The sequence below is a fragment of the Equus asinus genome, chromosome 10 (assembly GCF_041296235.1).
Source record: "Equus asinus isolate D_3611 breed Donkey chromosome 10, EquAss-T2T_v2, whole genome shotgun sequence".
Lineage (NCBI taxonomy): Eukaryota > Metazoa > Chordata > Mammalia > Perissodactyla > Equidae > Equus > Equus asinus.
In genome coordinates, this window is record NC_091799.1 from 100,449,187 (window position 1) to 100,468,716 (window position 19,530).

The 19,530-nt window shown below is 41.8% G+C and overlaps 1 protein-coding gene across 2 annotated transcripts in view; it reads right to left on the bottom strand.

The window, feature by feature from the left end:
- Nucleotides 1-19,198, bottom strand: part of MARCHF6 (membrane associated ring-CH-type finger 6) — an 82,475-nt gene extending 63,277 nt beyond the window's left edge. The window contains exons 1-2 of one of the 2 annotated variants that reach the window (XM_070519871.1): nt 18,955-19,198; nt 677-773 (exon numbers count right to left, since the gene is read on the bottom strand). In XM_070519871.1, coding sequence (XP_070375972.1) covers nt 677-773; nt 18,955-18,973 — 116 coding nt within the window. In that variant the 5' untranslated portion in view covers nt 18,974-19,198. Of the gene's footprint in view, nt 1-676; nt 774-8,964; nt 9,092-18,954 lie in introns of those variants that run through there. The other variant, XM_070519872.1, reaches the window with a different exon arrangement.
- Nucleotides 19,199-19,530: the final 332 nt, after the last annotated feature.

The window sequence follows — 19,530 nt, forward strand, 5'->3', positions numbered from 1 at the left end:
AAATTTATAATACTCAACTTTTCATAACTGATGCCTTCTGAGAGTACAAAACTATAACAGATAAAAACAGTATTTTTTCTACTATTAAAAAGGTTCAATTAATCTAAATTGTAATCTCCCCAAAACTAAATGAATATCAAAGACTCTCCAAGCTTCAACATGAACTCTAATACTTGTCTGATAATACTGTTACCCTGGTGGTGAGGTCTGAATCCTAGTTCTGTAAATAACTGGCTAGCTGTGTTACCTAGGACAAGTTACTTAACCTTTCTCTGCTTCAGTTTCCTCAACTGCAAAATTCTACTACTACTACCTCAGGCCACAGTTGTGTTGTAAGAAATGAGTTAAGTTGTGTAAAAGCACTGGGCATTACCTACCACAAAGCATTTCATAAACGTAAGCTATTATCACGCCAACCAAAACTAGAAAACGTTAACACTTTCAAAGAACAAAAGAAGCTCTCCATGGTAGAAATAAACAAACAGCCGCATGTATCTGGAAGACTAGATACCAAAATGACACGGCATGGTAATAAGCAGCATGGGTAATTTTCAAATTTTTTTAACAAAATTTTAAAAAAATTAATTATAGAGGAAGCTCATTGAAACAATCCCCCTTATTATACAGATGACAAAACTGTAGCGTAGACATAAAATTTTCTAAAAGGGTGACTCACCATTCTTGATGGATGAACTTAATACTGCCAGTACACACACAAGGGTGATAGAGAGGTTTCTCAGGGGTTCCTTCGGACCGACACACTCTACATATGTCTGTTAAAGAAAAAGAAAAATTAAATTATCTTTGGTTATAACTTTAAAAAAAAACCACCAAAAACTAAAATACTGCATGTTAAAGCAAGAATCTATTACTAGATAAAACAATCAACGTCACGGAAAACTGAAAAGTCTGATTAGGATAATATTCAAGAATATATCTGAAACTAAGAAATTTCCTAATATATAAAAAGGTCAACCATACCTTTGTATGAGAGCTCTGTAAACAAATCAAAATCGAAAATAACAATGGAAACTAGACTTTTGGTGGTGAACATGATATAGTCTATACAGAAGTTGAAATATAATGATGTACACCTGAAATTTATATGCTGTTATAAACCAATGTTACCTCAATAAACACACAGACACAATAAAAGACAAAAAATAAAAAGTTAAAAATAAAGTTTTTATTTAAAACTGCAGTCCACCATAACCAACAAATGCTAACAGAAATATGCAAAATCAGGTCACCATTAGCATCCTGACAGTTTTAAACTCCAGTCCTAACAGTTTAAAAGTCCTAAGTAAGTCGGGTCCTAACAGATTACACTCCACAGAAACAGATCTAAGGACTTAAACATAGTAACAGCAGTGGGCGAGCATGAAAGACATCCCTTTTAGCTTCACCTTACTCCATGAGAGGGAAAGAGACAGACACCCATCCACACACAATTTGGGTCGAGGGCACCCCAAGATCAGGGAGGCACCAGGCCAGAGAGAGGCGAGCCAGTGGCCGCCTTAAACAGAAGCTACCAGAGCCCACGACTACCAAGTCAGTGGCTAGATGGCAGCAGCTCACCGTTCACCCCTCCCCCAACCCCCGCACCAAGTGGTCCTCGGCACATCTGTCCACCTCCTCCCCTGGGGTGGCCCGTGACTACGGAGAAGGAATCGCAACCGATCCACCCTGCTCGCTCACTCCATAATGCTCCTCCCGCAGGACCACCTACCCAAACCTGGTTGTAACTTTTATTTCGACTGTCTTCTTTGCGACCTGCCAGCGCCAAGTGCCGATACCAACTGGGCAATCTGAGGAGCGATGGGCAGTGTGTAGAAGGGGCAGGGACTTCCTGCAGGCTTTTAATCTACTCTCTTACAGGTAATTCCTCATTAATGGGGAATAATTGCAAGTCAAGCCCATCACTAATGGGTTTAACAGGTCCCGGGCAAACGATGAACTGGGGTACGCACACACTGAGCGGTGCTGCGCGTGGTCCGCGATATTTAAGAGCATCACAGACTTGCGAATGCTCAATCTTGGGTGGCGGAACGCCACCTGTCGAAGTTGAGGGATACTGAGCACTCAGAGTGCCCTAAGTGGTTAGCAAGCTAGACCCCTTGGTTATCAGTAAGCCAGACAAATCACTCCACCAACGCAGAAAGGCCATGTACCACCACCCAAGAAAGAGCTATCAATTATCAGCCCTGTCCACGCCGGAGCCAGGTGAGTGCCCAAGTTGAGTCAAATTAGGCGCAGACTCCACTGCTGTGCCTTTCAATTTCAGCTTTGGAACTAGACCCTTCAGCTACCATCAGCCGAAGGACTTTGGTTTCCCGGAAGCTGTCCACGGGTCACTGGAACAACGCTGGCGGTCAGCATCGTTTATAGTCAAAACTACCGGGGATCTGAACCTCTTCAAACCCCCCACCTTCACCTTCATCCTTGATTAATGAAAACATCCTTGGCAACAGTTCTGTGTCTGCTCCGTCTTGACCGGTCTAAGACTCTGAGCTCTAGCGGTGCAATACCAATGCCCCAGCCCACTCCGCCCAATCAGCCTCCGCTATCAAAGTTCCGACACAAACAAAATAGAACCGTGCCCTCATTCCACGATTGCCAGGGACAGTATCCATACAGCTGGCGCCTGCTTTGAGCACTCTAATTTTCTCCCAGTACACACTTCAGCCTAAAGAAACTCAGCTAAGAGCCAAGAGGACGCCCAGAGGCAGGGGTCGGGGGCAGGGGCTCCCCCGTGGTCGACACGCCAGGGCGCTGAGAATCCTGCGGCGCCGAAGATCCGCACAAGCATTTTAACTGCACTGAATTCAATACTCTGCATTGAAGCCGGGATTACTGCAGCTGCCGGCACCAGACTTGCCCTGCAATGGATCCTCCTCAAAGGATTTAAAGCGGACTTATTCCAATTACAGGACCTCGAAAGAGTCCAGTGTTGTTTTTCGTCACTGCTCTCCTGGGTCGCGAGCAGGTAATTTGCGCGACTGCTGCCTTCCTTGGTTGGGGTAGTTGATTATGAGGCTCCCGCCGTGGAACCGAACACACCCAGATTCCCCATCACCTGGATTCCAAGTCACTGTGGTCACTACTATAGGCACTACAACTTCCACCTAAAGTAGCTGATAGGGCCATGAGACGCGCGATAGATCTAAGGTTCTAAAATCACCAGAGCTGCTGGCACCCACAGGGATGGATTAGTTCTAGAAATACCAGTTAGCCAGGCTGGAGGGAAAAAGTACTCAAAGCCATTGCAGGGGGCTGTGGAAGCAGGAAGTAGGCTGCAGCAGTGACAACGTGGCAAGAACACAGTGCAGAGGCAAGCTGCGAGGGCAGAGGACACTGCCGGATCACAGGAACAAGGGTTGCCACGTGGCCCTCTCCAGATATACGCTGACTGGTCAGCCACTGCATATGCAGCGATGGACTGGGGTGGAGCAGTGATTGCCTTTGTTGGGCTGCTACCCGCAGGGCATGCAGGGAGACACCGAGGGGTGCGAACGGTTGCTAGGTAGGTTTGTCCTGCAATTTGACCAGCCCCCACGCAGGGTAGCACGAGGTAGCTGCAGTAAGGGCCGCATAACATCCAGCTCGCGGGTGCACTCACTCCAGGAGGCACACCTCCCAACATTCCCGGGAAGCCAGGGCCAGGAATTGAAGACACAGGACCTGCACTTAGAGAGACGGAGAAACACATATGAATAAAGCAGGACCCATTTTCAGAAGACTCCCGTCCTTCTGAATGACAAACCAACAAACAAAAATAAGCAGGGCAGGGGCCGGCCCTGTGGCCAAGAGGTTAAGTTCACGCACCTGGGCTTCGACCGCCCAGGGTTTTGCTGGTTGGAATCCTGGGCAGGGACATGGCACTGCTCATCAGGCCATGCCGACATGGCATCCCACATGCCACAACTAGAAGGACTCACAACTAAAAATATACAGCTATGTACTGGGGGGTTTGGGGGAGAAAAAGTAAAAATAAAATCTTTAAAACAAAAAAAATAAGCAAAGCAAATAACAAATCTAAATCAGGCCTCAGGGTTCTGCTTAACACAGAGTCTAGAGTAGAGAACCGGGACTCACCCAGCCTCTGCAAGGTCAAAACTATTTTTTTTTTAAAGATTTTTTATTTTTTTCCTTTTTCTCCCCAAAGCCCCCCGGTACATAGTTGTATATTCTTCGTTGTGGGTCCTTCTAGTTGTGGTATGTGGGACGCTGCCTCAGCGTGGTTTGATGAGCAGTGTCATGTCCGCGCCCAGGATTCGAACCAATGAAACACTGGGCCGCCTGCAGCGGAGCGCGCGAACTTAACCACTCGGCCACGGGGCCAGCCCCAAGGTCAAAACTATTTTTATCGTAACACTAAGACAGTGTACTCTCATTGTCTTGCCAGTGTACAGTGAAGTTTTCCAGATGCCACATGAGGAAACTGATTGAATGCAGCCACAGATGAAAAAATCCAGCTGCCTCCCATTAAACTAGACATTTAAGAGATTTGCCAATATGAAACAAGTCCACTCTTCTCATCAATATTTTAGATTTGGAGTATACACTTATTTTCACGAAAAAAATTATATTAGCACGGAATGGGTGTGCTGTTAAGTAAATTAATAAATATTTCCAAATTTTGTGGGTTTTTCATATGGCAAATAAAAGCTCTTCTGAGTCTTTATGTTTTTAAGAGTGTAAAGGGATCTTGAGACCAAAAAAGTTTGAGAATTACTGCTCTATAGTAGTAGTTCCAATCTTTTTTCTTGCTCATGGAACCTTTGAAAAAATTCGGATAATAACTAAGCTTCTCTCAAAATACACACATACACAAAATTTTCATTATTTTATCACAAGCTTCACAAGCCTCCAACGATTCTATAAAAGAAAAGGGAAGGAAACATGAGACTTCTGAATCAACTTGTTTTAGAACTATGGAAATCTTTTACATAATTATAAAAAAAGCTACATCAAAATGGAAAACAAGCAACTCCTAAATCAAAAACAAATCAAACATATGTATATCAAGTTTACCACAGAAAAGATTTTAGAGACTTTAAAAAAGTAATATGATCATACATCCCTAGTAGGCGATATCCTAAAACAGAAGGAACTGCAAAGAAATCCTAAACAGAATCCAGTAAACGTCGTGTTAATAGCAATAATATTCAGTCATTTTAAAACTTGGAGGATAAAGTCAGTAAGTAGAATGATAGTGCTATTGTGGTTATGTGTCTTTTTAAAGAAATTATCTCTTAGAATACGTAAGTATTTATGGATGCAAAGGTATATCTGTGATTTGTGTTAAAATAATCCAGCAGAAGTGTGGAGGAGGGAGAGGGAAAGGGTTGAAAGAATTACTGGCCATATGCTTGCATCTGTTGAGTCTAGATGCTGGTTATACGGAGGTTTATTATATTACCTATTTTGTGAGTGTTTGGAATGTTAAAGACTAAAACTTTAAAAAAAAAAATAAGCAAAGGTTAAACATGCAATTTGCAAACATCACAGCTGAACTTTTATTTTACTTACACTTCCAAGTTCAATTTTATCAATGAAGATCTTTAGCCAGAGGGCTCAGCATGTGATTTATTTAATATACACACACAAATTTGAAAACTCATGCTAGCAATTTGTTTTCCTGCTTTTTCTCCCAAAATCCCCTCAGTACATGGTTGTATATGTTAGTTGTAGGCCCCTCTAGTTGTGGTATGTGGGACGCCGCCTCAATATGGCCTGCTGAGCAGTGCCATGTCCGCCCCCAGGATCCAAACCAGCAAAACCCCGGGCTGCAGAAGCGGAGCGTGCGAACTTAACCACTCAACCACGGGGCCAGCCCCAGCAATTTTCTTATTTCACTGGTCATCTTTTTAAAAACGTGATTAAAACTTTCACTGGCTCTATCTTCATCAGAGGAAGAAAGCAGAAGAGGATTTAAATACTGTCTCAACACACTCCGAAAACCCTAGTTCTGTGCAACTGACAACCCAATTCTAACTTAAAATCATTTAACCTAAATGACTAATATGGAGCTTGGTCCAAAAAACACTATCACAAACCTCTTTTGCAGTACTGATTTTTTCCCCCAAATGATGAAGATGTGACTACGTGAGTTTTGTTGACAGCACCTCATGCATAAATACTCCCCTAAATGGAAGAGCAAAGATTGTTGGTATAAATCAACTAGACCGGTGATAAACCCTAGCTATAAAACACTTGTAAGACAAACATTCAGCTGTTTAGCAGGCCCCAAATCCTGCGCAGAACGCGTCATGGGCATGTCCACACCTTATTAGGAAACTGGAGGCCAGGAAAAGCTGCTGAAGAGAAAGGCTGAACCTGCTCTTGCTCTATATCCTCAACCAGATTTCCTTAGCTGGTCTGTGTGTGAACTAGAAGGAATGGAAGCTTCTTCCCTGCCAATCCATGTTCCAGCAGAAAAATCTGAAACAAGGCCACAACCAGAAAGACCCACAACTAAGAATATACAACTACGTACTGGGGGCATTTGGGGAGAAAAAGCAGGGGGGAAAAAAGGCACAGGTATCGAGAGCTAAACACTGACTCTGGAAGGATACATAAGGAACTATTACTAGTTGCTACCTTTGGTGGATTAGGGTTGCGGGAAAGAAGTTCTTTCCTTGTTTTATATGTGCATGATGTCTATAGTATATATTTGTGTAGTATGTTGCTAGTATCTTAAAATCAATAGTTTCCTTTACACTTATGTTCAAAGACATGTACAGAATGTTCATAGCAGCACTATCCATAATACCACCTCCAAAATGGAGACTACTCAAATTGCCTCTCAACAGTAGAATGAATAAATAAATTTTAGCATATTCATACAATTGAATACTATATGGCAATAAGAATAAACCAACTAAAACTGCAAATCACAGTTTGGATTGATCATATGAAACGATGTTGAGTTAAGAAACCAGACAGAGAGACTACCTACTATACAATTCCACATGTGAGAAGTTCAAAAACCAGAAAAACTAACATGTATCGTTAGAAGTCAGGAGAGTGGTTACCTCTAGGGGACAAAGGCAGTAAAGACTACAAGAGGACGGATGAGGACTTAAGGTTCCAGACCAAGATGAAATACACACACTTCTCCCTACTGCTCCCGCCAAGGACAGTTAAAAACCTAGGATATCACATACAAAACAAACACAAGACTCTAAAAGATCAAGAGAAGGCAGAACAGCAAGGGAGCTGGGGACCCAAGGAACTCACGTTCTCTGAATTCTCTCAGTTTGCTTTTTGCTTCACGTATCCTGGGACTGAAGGCAGAGGTAGAGAAGCTGGCAACCTAGAAACACCAGTGAGAAGACAGAAAAAAATTCCCCCCAAAAGCCTGCCTTCTCTAGCCCAAGGACCAGGAAAGGGGTAACCTAGCAAGATTGACAACTTTTAAACAATAACTGCCTCTGTACCCCAGCCAAAGACGGCAGGAAAAAACTGCAGCCCCAACACCATCTCTGTCAGCCAGGGCCAGTGGGGAAGAGTCAGATTATCTCACTCTACCTCAGTTACTGAAGCCCCACTAAACTATCAAGCAAGCTAAGAGAAAATGAGGGTTAAACCTACTCTGCAACTCCAAAAGAGCACTCCTTTTGACTTTATCACACTTCCTCCCCAACCACCTTGGTTGTGTGATCAAGTTTTCTAGAATGTTTTGTTTTTTTCACAATTTAATGTCAATATTCTACATAATACCCATACTGTCTACTCCTCCAACTTTATTATATTCTCCCATTTGTACAGTAGACCACTCCTCTAGTAAAACACATTACATTATGGAAATAGAAGGTTAAAAATAATGAGGTAGTACAGCAGCTAATTAAAAAGGAGTTTCATTACTAGTGAAGCTGGACATCTTCACATTTTACCAAGTTCTCTTTCTTTGTCAATTATCTGTTTAAGTCCTTTGGCCAGCTTAGTAATTGGGGTCTCAACAATAAGAAAATAGTCCAGAAAAAAAAATCAGCAAAAGATTTGAAGCGATACTTCATCAAAGAAGGTATACAAATGAAAAAATGCTGAAGTCATTAGGGAAAGGCAAATTAAAATCTCAGTAAGATGGTGATGGTTGCACAACAATGTGACTGTATTTAATGCCACTGAACTGCACACTTAAAAATGATTAGAATGGTAAATTTTATGTATATTTTAACCACAACATAAAAATTTTTAAATCACAGTAAGATACCACTACCTATTAAAATGACAAAAAAAAAACATACTGTTACCATACAATCCAACAATCCTATTCCTAGGTATTTAACCTAGTAAAATGAAAACTTATGTTTGCACAAAAACCTATGGGAATATGTAAAATGGTTTCATTCATAATTCCCCCAAACTGGAAACAACCAACCCAAGCATTCCCCGACTGGGGAATGAATCAACTGCGGTACATCCTTACAACAGAATACTACGCAACAAAAAAGAACAAACTACTGATATACTCGACAATGTGAATAAATCTCAAATGCATTACGTTAAGTGAAACAAGCCAGATTCAAAAACCTACAGACTGTATGGTTCCATTTACGACACTGTGGAAAAGGCAAAACTATAGAGATGGAAAGACATCAGTGGTGGCCAGGGTCTGGGGGTGAGGTTGCTCATGAAAGGGCGGATCACCACTATGACCTCCATAACTACTGCAGGCATCTGCAGTACCTGCAATGAGCTGCACTGCTGTTTTTAGAGCCAGAAGTAGAGAACGGCTTCACCCTTTCCCTCCAAATTCTGATCCCACAAGTGCTTCTCGAAATGCAGCTCAAGCCTAGTCAGCAAGGAGGCCAAAAAATGTAGTTTTCAGGTTTCCAGGAGCAACAGTACGGGTGAATGTTAATTTTGTAATGATCAGTAACCTAGAGAGATAAGACAATAACTAAACTTTGTGATACACGGAGAATAACTAAATCTATGTTTGCAAGGCCGAATTACCAATCAATCCACTGCTCCAAGAGCAGTAGGCAACTGCAAGTTCAGCAATACAGGGAGTGGTTCAACAGTTTTAGCAGGAGTGTGCCAAGTATCAGTCTATTTCCTCTCAGCTCCAAATTCATCCTTCAGTACCTGCACAGTGATAAGAGAGTAAGCTCTTGTAAGCATTTTTTACAACAGATTTGTCAGTAGAGGGTGCTGGAGGGACAATTCAGGAGGAAGGAAGCATTTTCTTGCTCCTGCTGCACTGTCAGTAGGTTTGTTATAGTGAACACCTTCCCACAGCCCTATTGATAAGAACCTGACACACTCCAGGCCTAGTACCCACCATGGTACCCCAAGCCCCTCTGCATGCCTACCCATCAACCTTGGCTCTCCTGCACCCTGGAGGGTTGTTTCCTGCTTGCCCAGACACTGTGGACTAGCTCTGGCTTAGACAACTCCAGACTCCTCCAGTGAAGAGGGAACCACAGCTGAGAGGAGGGCCCCAGCCCTTCCAAGTCTGTCCCTACTTGGATACTCTCCCTCTCACCCAGGGTACTCTTCACAGTATTTTTTACATCTACATAGTCACCCTCTTATCATAGCTTAATAATTCTTTCAACTTCCTCTGGTTAGATTATTGAGATTTCTGTTTCCTGACTAGACACAGACTGCAAAGAAAAATAGAAGACAAAGAAGAATCCAGTGGAAATTTTAGAATTGGAGAATACAAGGAGAGCGGGCTCACTCCCAACTTAAGCTCAAAAGCAATGGTGCCTCAAGAAAAAGCACTGGTACAATTCTTTGGAGTTGTCAGCTAAACTAGCTGCTTTTTTTCTCCCATGAAACACTATTTTTACTATGGAAAAAAAATTGACAGTTATTCAGACAGATCAGGGTACTTGGCAGACATTTTGTCACAAAAGAATGAAGTGAGCCTAGGAGCCAAGGAAAATAACTGATAATATTTGCTGCCAATCATAAAAAGCAAACTTTCAAGCAAAAATTAGGATTTTACAAAACTTGTATCCACTACAATGAGCATTACAGCTTCCCCAATACCTAAGGACTTTTCAAGATGGGATAAGTGGGGATGTTAATGAACGTGAAGTTTTTATATTATACATGAAATGGGTCAACATTTGGAAGATCTGCATAATTCAATGATCCAATATCTACCAATTATCTATATTTGATGTTATAAAACCCAACATGAGTAAGAGACAAACCAATGGATTTTTTAAAAATAGTTTTACTGAAGAATAAGTGACATACAATAAAATGTACTTATTTAAAGGGTATCACTTGATAAGCTCGACACTAGTAAAACTGACACCACAATCACGATAATAAACATATCTATCACCGTCAAAATTAACTCTCATCCCTCTGTAATCCTTCCATCCCACCCTTCCCTCCGCCCTATTCCTAGGCAACCACTGATCTGCATTCTATTACTATGGATTAACTTGCATTTTCTAAAGTTTTATATAAGTGGAACATACTCTCTTTTGTCTGGCTTCTTTCACTCAGCATAACAATTTTAAGATTCATCTACGCTGTAGTGTGTATCAATAAGTTAATTTCTTTTCAGTGCAGACTAGTATTCCATTATACAGATGTATCACAATTTGTTTATTCATTCATCTGTTGATGGACATTTGGGTTGGTTCAAGTCTGCAGATTTCACAAATAAAACTATGTACATTCGTACACAAGTCTTTGTATGCACTCATTTCTCTTACTAAATAACCACAGAGACTATGGCCAGATCAGAGTAGGTGCAATTTAACCTTTTAAGAAACTGCTACACTGATTTCCAAAGTGGCTGTACCACTTTACATTCCCATCAGCAGTATATGAAAGCTCCTGTCACTCCACATTCTCATCAACATTTGTGATGGTCAGTCTTTCTAACTGCAGCCATTCTAATAGGTATGTAGTAATATCTCATAGTTTTAATTTGTTAACAGCTTTATTGAAATATAATTTACATATTATAAAGTTCAACTTAAAGTGTACAATTCAATGGTTTTGAATATATTTACAAAGTCATGCAACCATCACCATAATCTAATTTTTTAACATCATCCCAAAAAGAAATCCTGTAACTATTTACAGTCACTCCCCATTCTGTGAGCCCTCCCCACTAATCTACTTTCTTTTCATATATATTTGCTTATTTTGGACATTTCATACAAATTGGATCATATAAAATGTGGTAATCTTTCTTGACTGATTTCTTCCATTAGCATAACGTTTATTAGGTTCACCCAAGTTATAGCATATATGAGTACTTCTTTTCCTATTTATTGCCAAATAATACTCCATTTTACTGATATACACATTTTGTTTACCCATTCATCAGTTGGCGGACAACGAGTTGTTTCTACTGCTTGTGAACATACATTTTGAATTCTCTTGGATATATACGTAGGAATGGAATTGCTGAGTCGTATGATAAGTTTAACTTTTGGAGGTTAATTAGCAGCACTATTTTACATTCTCACCAGCAATGAACGAAGGTTCCAACTTCTCCACATCCTCGGCAAAACTGACTATCTGTCCCTTTTGATTATAGCCATCCTAGTGGGTGTGAATTACATCATGGTTTTGACTTGTATATACCTAATGAAAATGATGCCTAGCATCTTCCCATGTGCTTATTAGCCATGTGCATATATTCGTCAGTGAACTGTCTGTTCAAATCTTTGGGCCATTTCTTAAATTAGGTTATTCATTTTCTTATTATTGAGTTTTGAGAATCCATTATCAGATATGTTTTGCCAACATTTTCCGCAACCTGTCTTCATTCTCTTAACAGTGTCTTTCAAGTTATCATGCTTTTAATACTGTACTTAAGAAATCTTGGCCTAAGCCAAGATCACAAAGATTTTCTCCTATATTTTGTTCCATAAGTTTCACAGTTTTAGGTTTTTCATTTAGGTCTAACATCTCTTTGAGTTAATTCTGTTTGGTATATGGTGCAAGGTATGGCTCAAGTTCATTTTTTGCCTATGGATATTCAATTATTCCAGCACCATCTGGTGAAAAACTATACCTTTTCCATTGAATTGCTTTTGTGCCTTAGTCAAAAATCAATTATCCATATATGTATGGGTCTATTTCTGGACTCACTATCTTAAACCATCAGACCAATGGATTTTAACTTAAGTTGATTTACTCTTAAAAAGCTGATTGAGGGCCAGCCGGGTGGCACAGCAGTTAAGTTCACACTCTCTGCTTTGGCGGCCCGGGGTTTGCAGATTTGGATCACGGGTGCAGACCTATGCACTGCTTGTCAAGCTATGCTGTGGCAGGCGTCCCACATACAAAGTAGAGGAAAATGGGTGTGGGTGTTAGCTCAGGGTCACTCTTACTCAGCAAAAAGAGGAGGACTGGCAGCAGATGTTAGTTCAGGGCTAATGTGCCTCAAAAAGAAAAAAGTTGATTGATATGTTTTCAGATACAACACTGCATAAGAAACTTCCTTCCACTTGGGGCTGGCCCCGTGGCCAAGTGGTTAAGTTCGCGCACTCCGCTGCAGGCGGCCCAGTGTTTCGTCGGTTCAAATCCCGGGCGCGGACATGGCACCACTCATCAAGCCACGCTGAGGCGGCATCCCACATGCCCCAACTAGAAGGACCCACAGCTAAGAATATACAACTATGTACCAGGGGGGACTTTGGGGAGAAAAAGGGGGGAAAAAAAAGAAACTTCCACTGTTGACTTTTGGCATATTAACAAAGAACATCCAAAATTACCTGAAAACATCCCACCCTTTTCAAACTATCTGTGTTGAGGCCAAATCTTCTTCATACACTTTAACCAAAACACATGGCAACAGAGTAAGTGTGGAGGCAGAAATGAGAATCCAACTGTCTTCTAATAATCCGGATATAAAAGAGATTTGCAAAAAATGTAAACAATGCTATTGGTCTCACTAAACTGTTTTTGTCTTGGAAAATACATTTATCATAAAGCTATTTTTGTTAATGTGTATTAAGTTTAAAGTTCTGTTTTCAATTCTAATACAGTGTGTGTGTGTGTGTTTTTATCCCCTACATAAACAAAAGTCCTTTGGGTCCTCAATTCTTAAGAACATAAAGGAATCAATCCTAAGACTACTGGTCTTCAAACTGTTCTATTCAATAAAAGTGCCTCTAAGGAATTTTACAATGTTTGATAATGGGGGAAATTAAATTTATGTAGGAAACACTGTTGGGACAGGGCTTCAGTACATAGCAGGTATTCAATATGTGGCAAATGGAGGGGGAAAAAAAGACAAGGACTCTCCAACTCTTCTATCTCAAAAGTGCTATAACTGAACTACACACTAAAAAGGGTAAATTTTATTGTGTGTAATTATACCTTATTACTCTGCCAGTAAAAAATACATAGTCAAGTGGGAGTAAGGAAGAGAGACAGCACAGTTAAAAGGACATTATAACAAAGTTAAGTTATAAGAAGTAAATGTACAGAAAACGCTCCAAAGTCTTCCAAGCCTTCCAGAACTCATGTCTGTTATGGACTGAACTGTATCATTTCCCCTGCTCCAACAAAATTCGTATGTTCAAGTCCTAACCCCTAGTACCTGAGAATGACTATATTTGGAGACAGGGTCTTTAAAGAGGTAATTAAGTTAAAAAAGAGGTCATTAGGGTGGGCCCTAATCCAATATGACTGGTGCCTTTATAAAAAGGAGATTAGGACACAGACACGCACAGAGGGAAAACCATGTGAAGACACAGGGAGAAGACGAAAATCTGCAGGCCAAAAAGAGAGGCCTCAGAAGAAACCAACCCTGCCAACACCTTGATCTCACACGTCTAGTCTAGCCTCCAGAACAGTGAGAGAATAACTGCTGTTTAAGCCATCCAGTCTGTGGTACTTCATTACGGCAGCCCTTGCAAACTAATACAATGTCCACAACTGAACTTATCTCTTCCCATTCACAGTTGATCAAACTATACTAGAAATCAATTGTTTTAAATCCTCCTCCCTACATCACTTCATCAATCACTATATTCTATTAATTCTACCCTGATCTGTTTCTTCTTTCTCATTCTTTCCATTCCCTCTGCCATAATTTAAACTCCTATAATACCCTGCCCAGCCCACTATAATAGCATTCTAAAATATAGACTGAATTAATGACAGTTTTCCCTTGGGGTCTTACTTCCTATTTCCTTTTTAAGAACTCTTTCTATTCTACCTGTATTATAGCAAAAATAAACAATCTTCATGTCCTTACAGGAGACAAGTAAAACCCACTAAAATAAGCCTGGTCTGGAAGAGGATACATGGGTAGCCCAGTATTAAATCACTCATAGCATTCCAGCCTGGAAGGTATTCTAGTTCAACCATGCAGCAGACACCTTTTGGGATGTCTGCCCAGATCAAGAAGGGACACAGTCAGCCATGATTTTTATACGTTTTTAAAAAATATAACTGACATATAACATTATATTAGTTTCAAGTATACAACATAAAGATTCAAATATGCACATATTGTGAAACAATCACCATCATAAATCTAGTTAAACCTATAACCACACAATTATAAATATTTTTTCTTGTGATAAGAACCTTTAAGATCTACTCTCTTAGCAACTTTGGAATATATAATACAGTATTATTAACTACAGTCATCACGCTGTACTTTACATCCCCAGGACTTATTTCATAACTGGAAGTTTGTACCTTTTGACACAATTTGTATTCTTATGTTATCTTCCCCACCAACACCCACCTACCTGGATCATGAGTAAGCACCTGACCCAAGATGGGCGAACCATATTCTAGCTCCCACAAATTTGAGTTTAACAGTTCATCAGGAAAGAGGTATGTTCAGGGAAGGAGGCAGTGACACAGTGGCAAGACAACTCATGTCTCAACTCTCTGCTCAAAACCCTCCCACGGCTCCCTATCTCATGGAAGTCCCACATGCTCACTCCCCCTCTTCACTCCCACTGACTCCACGATCTCTCTGACCTCATATTTTACTTACCCTTCCCTCAACTCATTTACTCCACTGCAGCTACAATGGTCTGCTGGTTATTCCTTGAACATTCCTGGCATACTCCCATCTTAGAGATTCCATATTGGCTATTCCCTCTGCCTAGAATACTCTGCCCACAGAGCAATCTACATGTCTAATGCCCCTTCTCCTTTGCTCCTTCTCAGTGAGGCTTTCCTTTACTACCACATTGAAAACTGCAACCCCTTCCTCACATCCTGGCACTCCTTATTCCCTCCTGATTGACTGTTCTCCTCGGCACTTACAACCTTCTAGTTACGCCAGATAATTTATTACATGCTTCTTTTCTGTCTTCCGTCCCTCCTCAAGAAGCCAAAAACAAGAATGTAAAGCTCTGAGAAAGAAGGGATTTTGTCTATCTTGCTCCCTGCCTAGCCCAAGCGCATAAAATAGTATCTGGCTCATAACAGGTGCTCAATAAACGTTTGTCAAATAGGTGCCTGTCTGCTTGGTCATGAGCATGCCAAAGCAGTGAAAGCTGATCTGTGGTGAGAAGTATGAAGCCAACATGTCTGGAAGCAGAGATAAAAGACCATGTGGTTCTAGAAAGACAGTAACTAGCTGCCTGGTTCTGACAACTTCCCAACCTTTTAACTCATTTTTTCCAAATCTAAGTCACCTCAAGTTTTTGCCATAGTAAATAAAGAACATGATCAACTGCAATACACTTCAGCTTCATACCTTCCCAATGAATGTTTCATAAAGCGTAAAGAACAATTGCTGCAGCATTCCATTAAAAAACTGCTGATAAGATTTTGCATTATATTCTGTTAGCGTAAGAAGTAATCTAGCAAAATGAAAAAAAAAATGAGTTCTATGTATCACTGGGCTGAAATGAAAGCACTCTACTATAGCAAAACGTTTAATATCTTGATGGGAGTTTCATACATCAATTACTTCCTTGCAATATCTATTCCAACAGTGAGTGCTTTTCCTTTTAAAAAAATGTATATCCTTGGGCAAAGGACAGATTTTTTTTTCCCTGAAACTGAAATATCTCGGTGCATTGCAGGGTCAGAAGCTGCATATCTAAGGTCTCCTGCAGCTCTGAGGTGTAAAGATTTGATGATGGATAGCAGTTTACATAACAAAACTGCACTCATACAAACTAAACACAAACAATAAGAATGATTCATCCATCCTATGTATTATGAGAATGGATTACAAACTTGTTGATTTTACAAAAATAAAATTTAATACATTGAACACTTTAGAGATCTTTAAAATCTAGCAAACACTATGAAGGGCCAAAATCCATCTGGCCAACAACCAATTTTCTAACAGAATTCAGTATCATTTACTACAAATACAAAACATTCTGAACATTATAACATCATATATGGTACCACTAGAGGAAAGTAATGTGCTATTTTTAAAAGAGAGGGAAGAGTTACACTCTTTGCATGGTTGGTATTTTAGTAACATTCTTAGTCTGTTTGCTCAGTTAACATATTAACAAACAAAAGTAAACAACATGATCAGTGTTGTTAACAATGGGCAATAGGATTAAAAGATTTTTTTAAATTTAGTTCTCTTTCTGTTCAGCCATATTTTCCAAGCCTTCTACATAAAAACTGCTGCTTTTGTAATCGGATAAAACCCCAAATGTTATTTTTTTAATCTAAGAAATAATCTATAATAACTAATTTAGCAAACAGAACAACTGTTTCCAAGCTTTTTTCTTCACTGTATCATTTTTACCATAAAATCCTCTGTAATCCTCCCTTTCCTTCCAGTGTTTTTTCAAGTTAAATTTAAATTAATTTTGAAAATTTCAGAAGACTCCCAATTTGGAATTTTGCAAAAATAGCCATGAGAAATATTAAAACTCACTTTCATTTCATGACTAATAGTTTTACAAAACAAATGCAAAATAAGGTTCTGTCAAATTATGCAAATAATTCATCCAATAAAGGGAGTGACAAAAATAAGCTATTACAGCAGTGGACACTGGGCATACACTTAGAAACACCTAATTCAACCATGGAGTCTACAGACCTGAAAATCACTCTTGCCACTGACATGTGCTACCTGTATAACCTTGGGCAAGTTAATCAAACCATCCTCATCTGTGAAAAGGGGATATTGCCCACCTAAAAATGTTGAGAATTAAATGAGATGTTTATAAAGTGCCATGCATCGAGTCCTCAGTAAATGTGAGTTATTCCTATAGGGAAGAGTGTTCAAGTCAGTAAATAAATACCATTTATATCTCACCCTGATTATAACTGTACAATGACACAAATATGTTTAAGCACTAGAAGTACACTAAAAATACTTTCAGGATTCCATATAAACTTCAAGATCCTACAATTCCTGAGTTACCACTATTGCACCATGAATGTACACAAGCACTTACGTGCCCAGGCTGAAAGAATGGAATTTACTATAATTTGTCAGTACACATCACGTCATAAATAAATAAATACATGCCTTACTAGATTGAGTCATTAAAATGTGAATCGGAAAGGATGTGAAATCTATGTAGACGGAAACTTACACACCGGACCACCTGTCAAAAAGAATGTAATCCCTACCCTTGTCAGTAGTTTCACTTTACTATTTTTTCCAAGGGAGTCTCCTGTGGCGATTAGCGTCACTCACTGTGTATAATAAACACGACTGGGGCATAATAAAAGGAAACTCTATTTGGTTTTTTTGGTTTTTTTTTTTAGGAAACTCTATTTGTAATCAGAATGTCTAGGTTCAAATCTGTCTCTTACTAGTGTATGAAACTTGGACAAGGTACTAAAATAACTAAGCCTGAATTTCCGCATCTATAAAAGATAATAACACCTATCTACTCCATAGGGCTGTTATGAGGATCAAATGTGAACGCATGTGAGTATGCTCTGTAAACTGTCCAGTGTCATATGCAAATGTCCTCATAGTTGACGTGCTTACTGATTATCTAAAGACTTTTTTAAAAAACGATAAATCGAGTTCTATCAACTGATAACATACATAGACAGTATCAAACTTTTTATCACTCATTACTCCACACCATGACAGTGCTCGAGATTTTTCATGTAAAACCACCAAAATCGCAATCCATAAGACTGAAAGACGCTTATCATATCCCCACAAAAATATATCCAAAGCATAAATGTCCAAACATCAAATATCCAAAACATCAAGGACCCAGGATAATCTAGTAATGTCCTCCAGAGACTCACTAAATGATCTGACAGGCTCTAAAAACATAAAACCGCTTAAAAATAACCTACCCTCAGTGCATTTGCATCAGCAAATGCATTTCAATACTCATGGGTGTTTACACCTTATGCGTTCAATTTACACAGGTCAGCTTCTTCCGAGACACACGCACTCACAAAACAAAGCGAACACACAAAACCCTGCGCCCTGGTGTCACGGATGAAAAACAAAATGACACCAAAACAAAAGAATGCGAAAGAGCCTCCCCGCTTCCAACCACCCGCTGGACCCTCCTCCTCCTCGTTCAGTAAACACCTTCTTCCGCGGAGAGCGAGGTTTTAAGCAGGGGTCAGTCCCCCCCACTCGGCCGTCACCTGGCGGGCTATTTTTCACGAAGTTTCACAGTCAACAAAGAAGTTCGGTCGGGAGGGGGTAGGGCCTGTACGGCGACGGGCACAACGACCACAAAAAAGACAAAACCGAGTGGGGGAGGGTGCGGAAGATGCCCCCGGGCGGCGGCGGCGGCGGCCCCGGGCCTGGCGGGACGCGCGGGGGACGCCGCCGGCCCGGCCCCGCAGCCCCCCAGCCCCGGGCCCGCAGGGTCCCCGCCCTCGGCGCGCGCGGGAAGCGGCGGGGGCGCCGAGGGTCACCTTCCGCTCCCGCTTCCCCTCGTGCCGGCGGCTCGGCGGCAAACGGCCCGGGCGCCGGCCCCGCCGCGGCCTCCGCGCGCCCCCGCCCGAGGGGAGGCCCCCGCACGCCCGGGCAGAACCTGCGCCGGGGCCGAGGCCGGGGCGCGGGCGCCGCCGCCTTACCTTCCTCGGCGGTGTCCATCTTGTCTGGGGGGCGGCGGTGACGCAGCCGCGAGCGCCCGCGGCCGAGGCCCGAGCCTTCCGGCGGGGGAGGGAGGGAGGGAGGGGGCAGGGAGGAGGGAGCGGAGCCGGGCGGGCAGGTGCGTGTGCTCAGGTGGAGAGAGGGAGCGAGAGGAAGGAGAGGGGAGAGGGAGAGGGAGAGGCTGACGGAGCGGGCGCCGTGGGGGGAGGGGCGGGGAGCGCGGGGGCTGGCGGGGCGGGGCGCGGGCCGGAAGGGGTTGGGCGCCCGACGACAGGTGCCGTCACTTCCGGAGAGGGCGGGGCGAGGAGGGGCGGGGTCGTCTCACCGCGGCGGGTCCTGCGCTGCGCCCAGCTAGCCATCAGGGTTGGGGCTGAAACCTAAGCTGGAGCTGAAATCGGGTGGCACCTAGGGAGGCGACAAAGGGCGCAGAGCCGAGACGCAGAGCAGCGTCAGTGGGCGCCAGGCAACGAGCCCAGTGCCATCCCGGCCGCCGTGCACGACGAAGGTTCCGGGGGGCTTAGGAATTTCCCGGGCACCCGGGAAAATGCAGGTTCTGC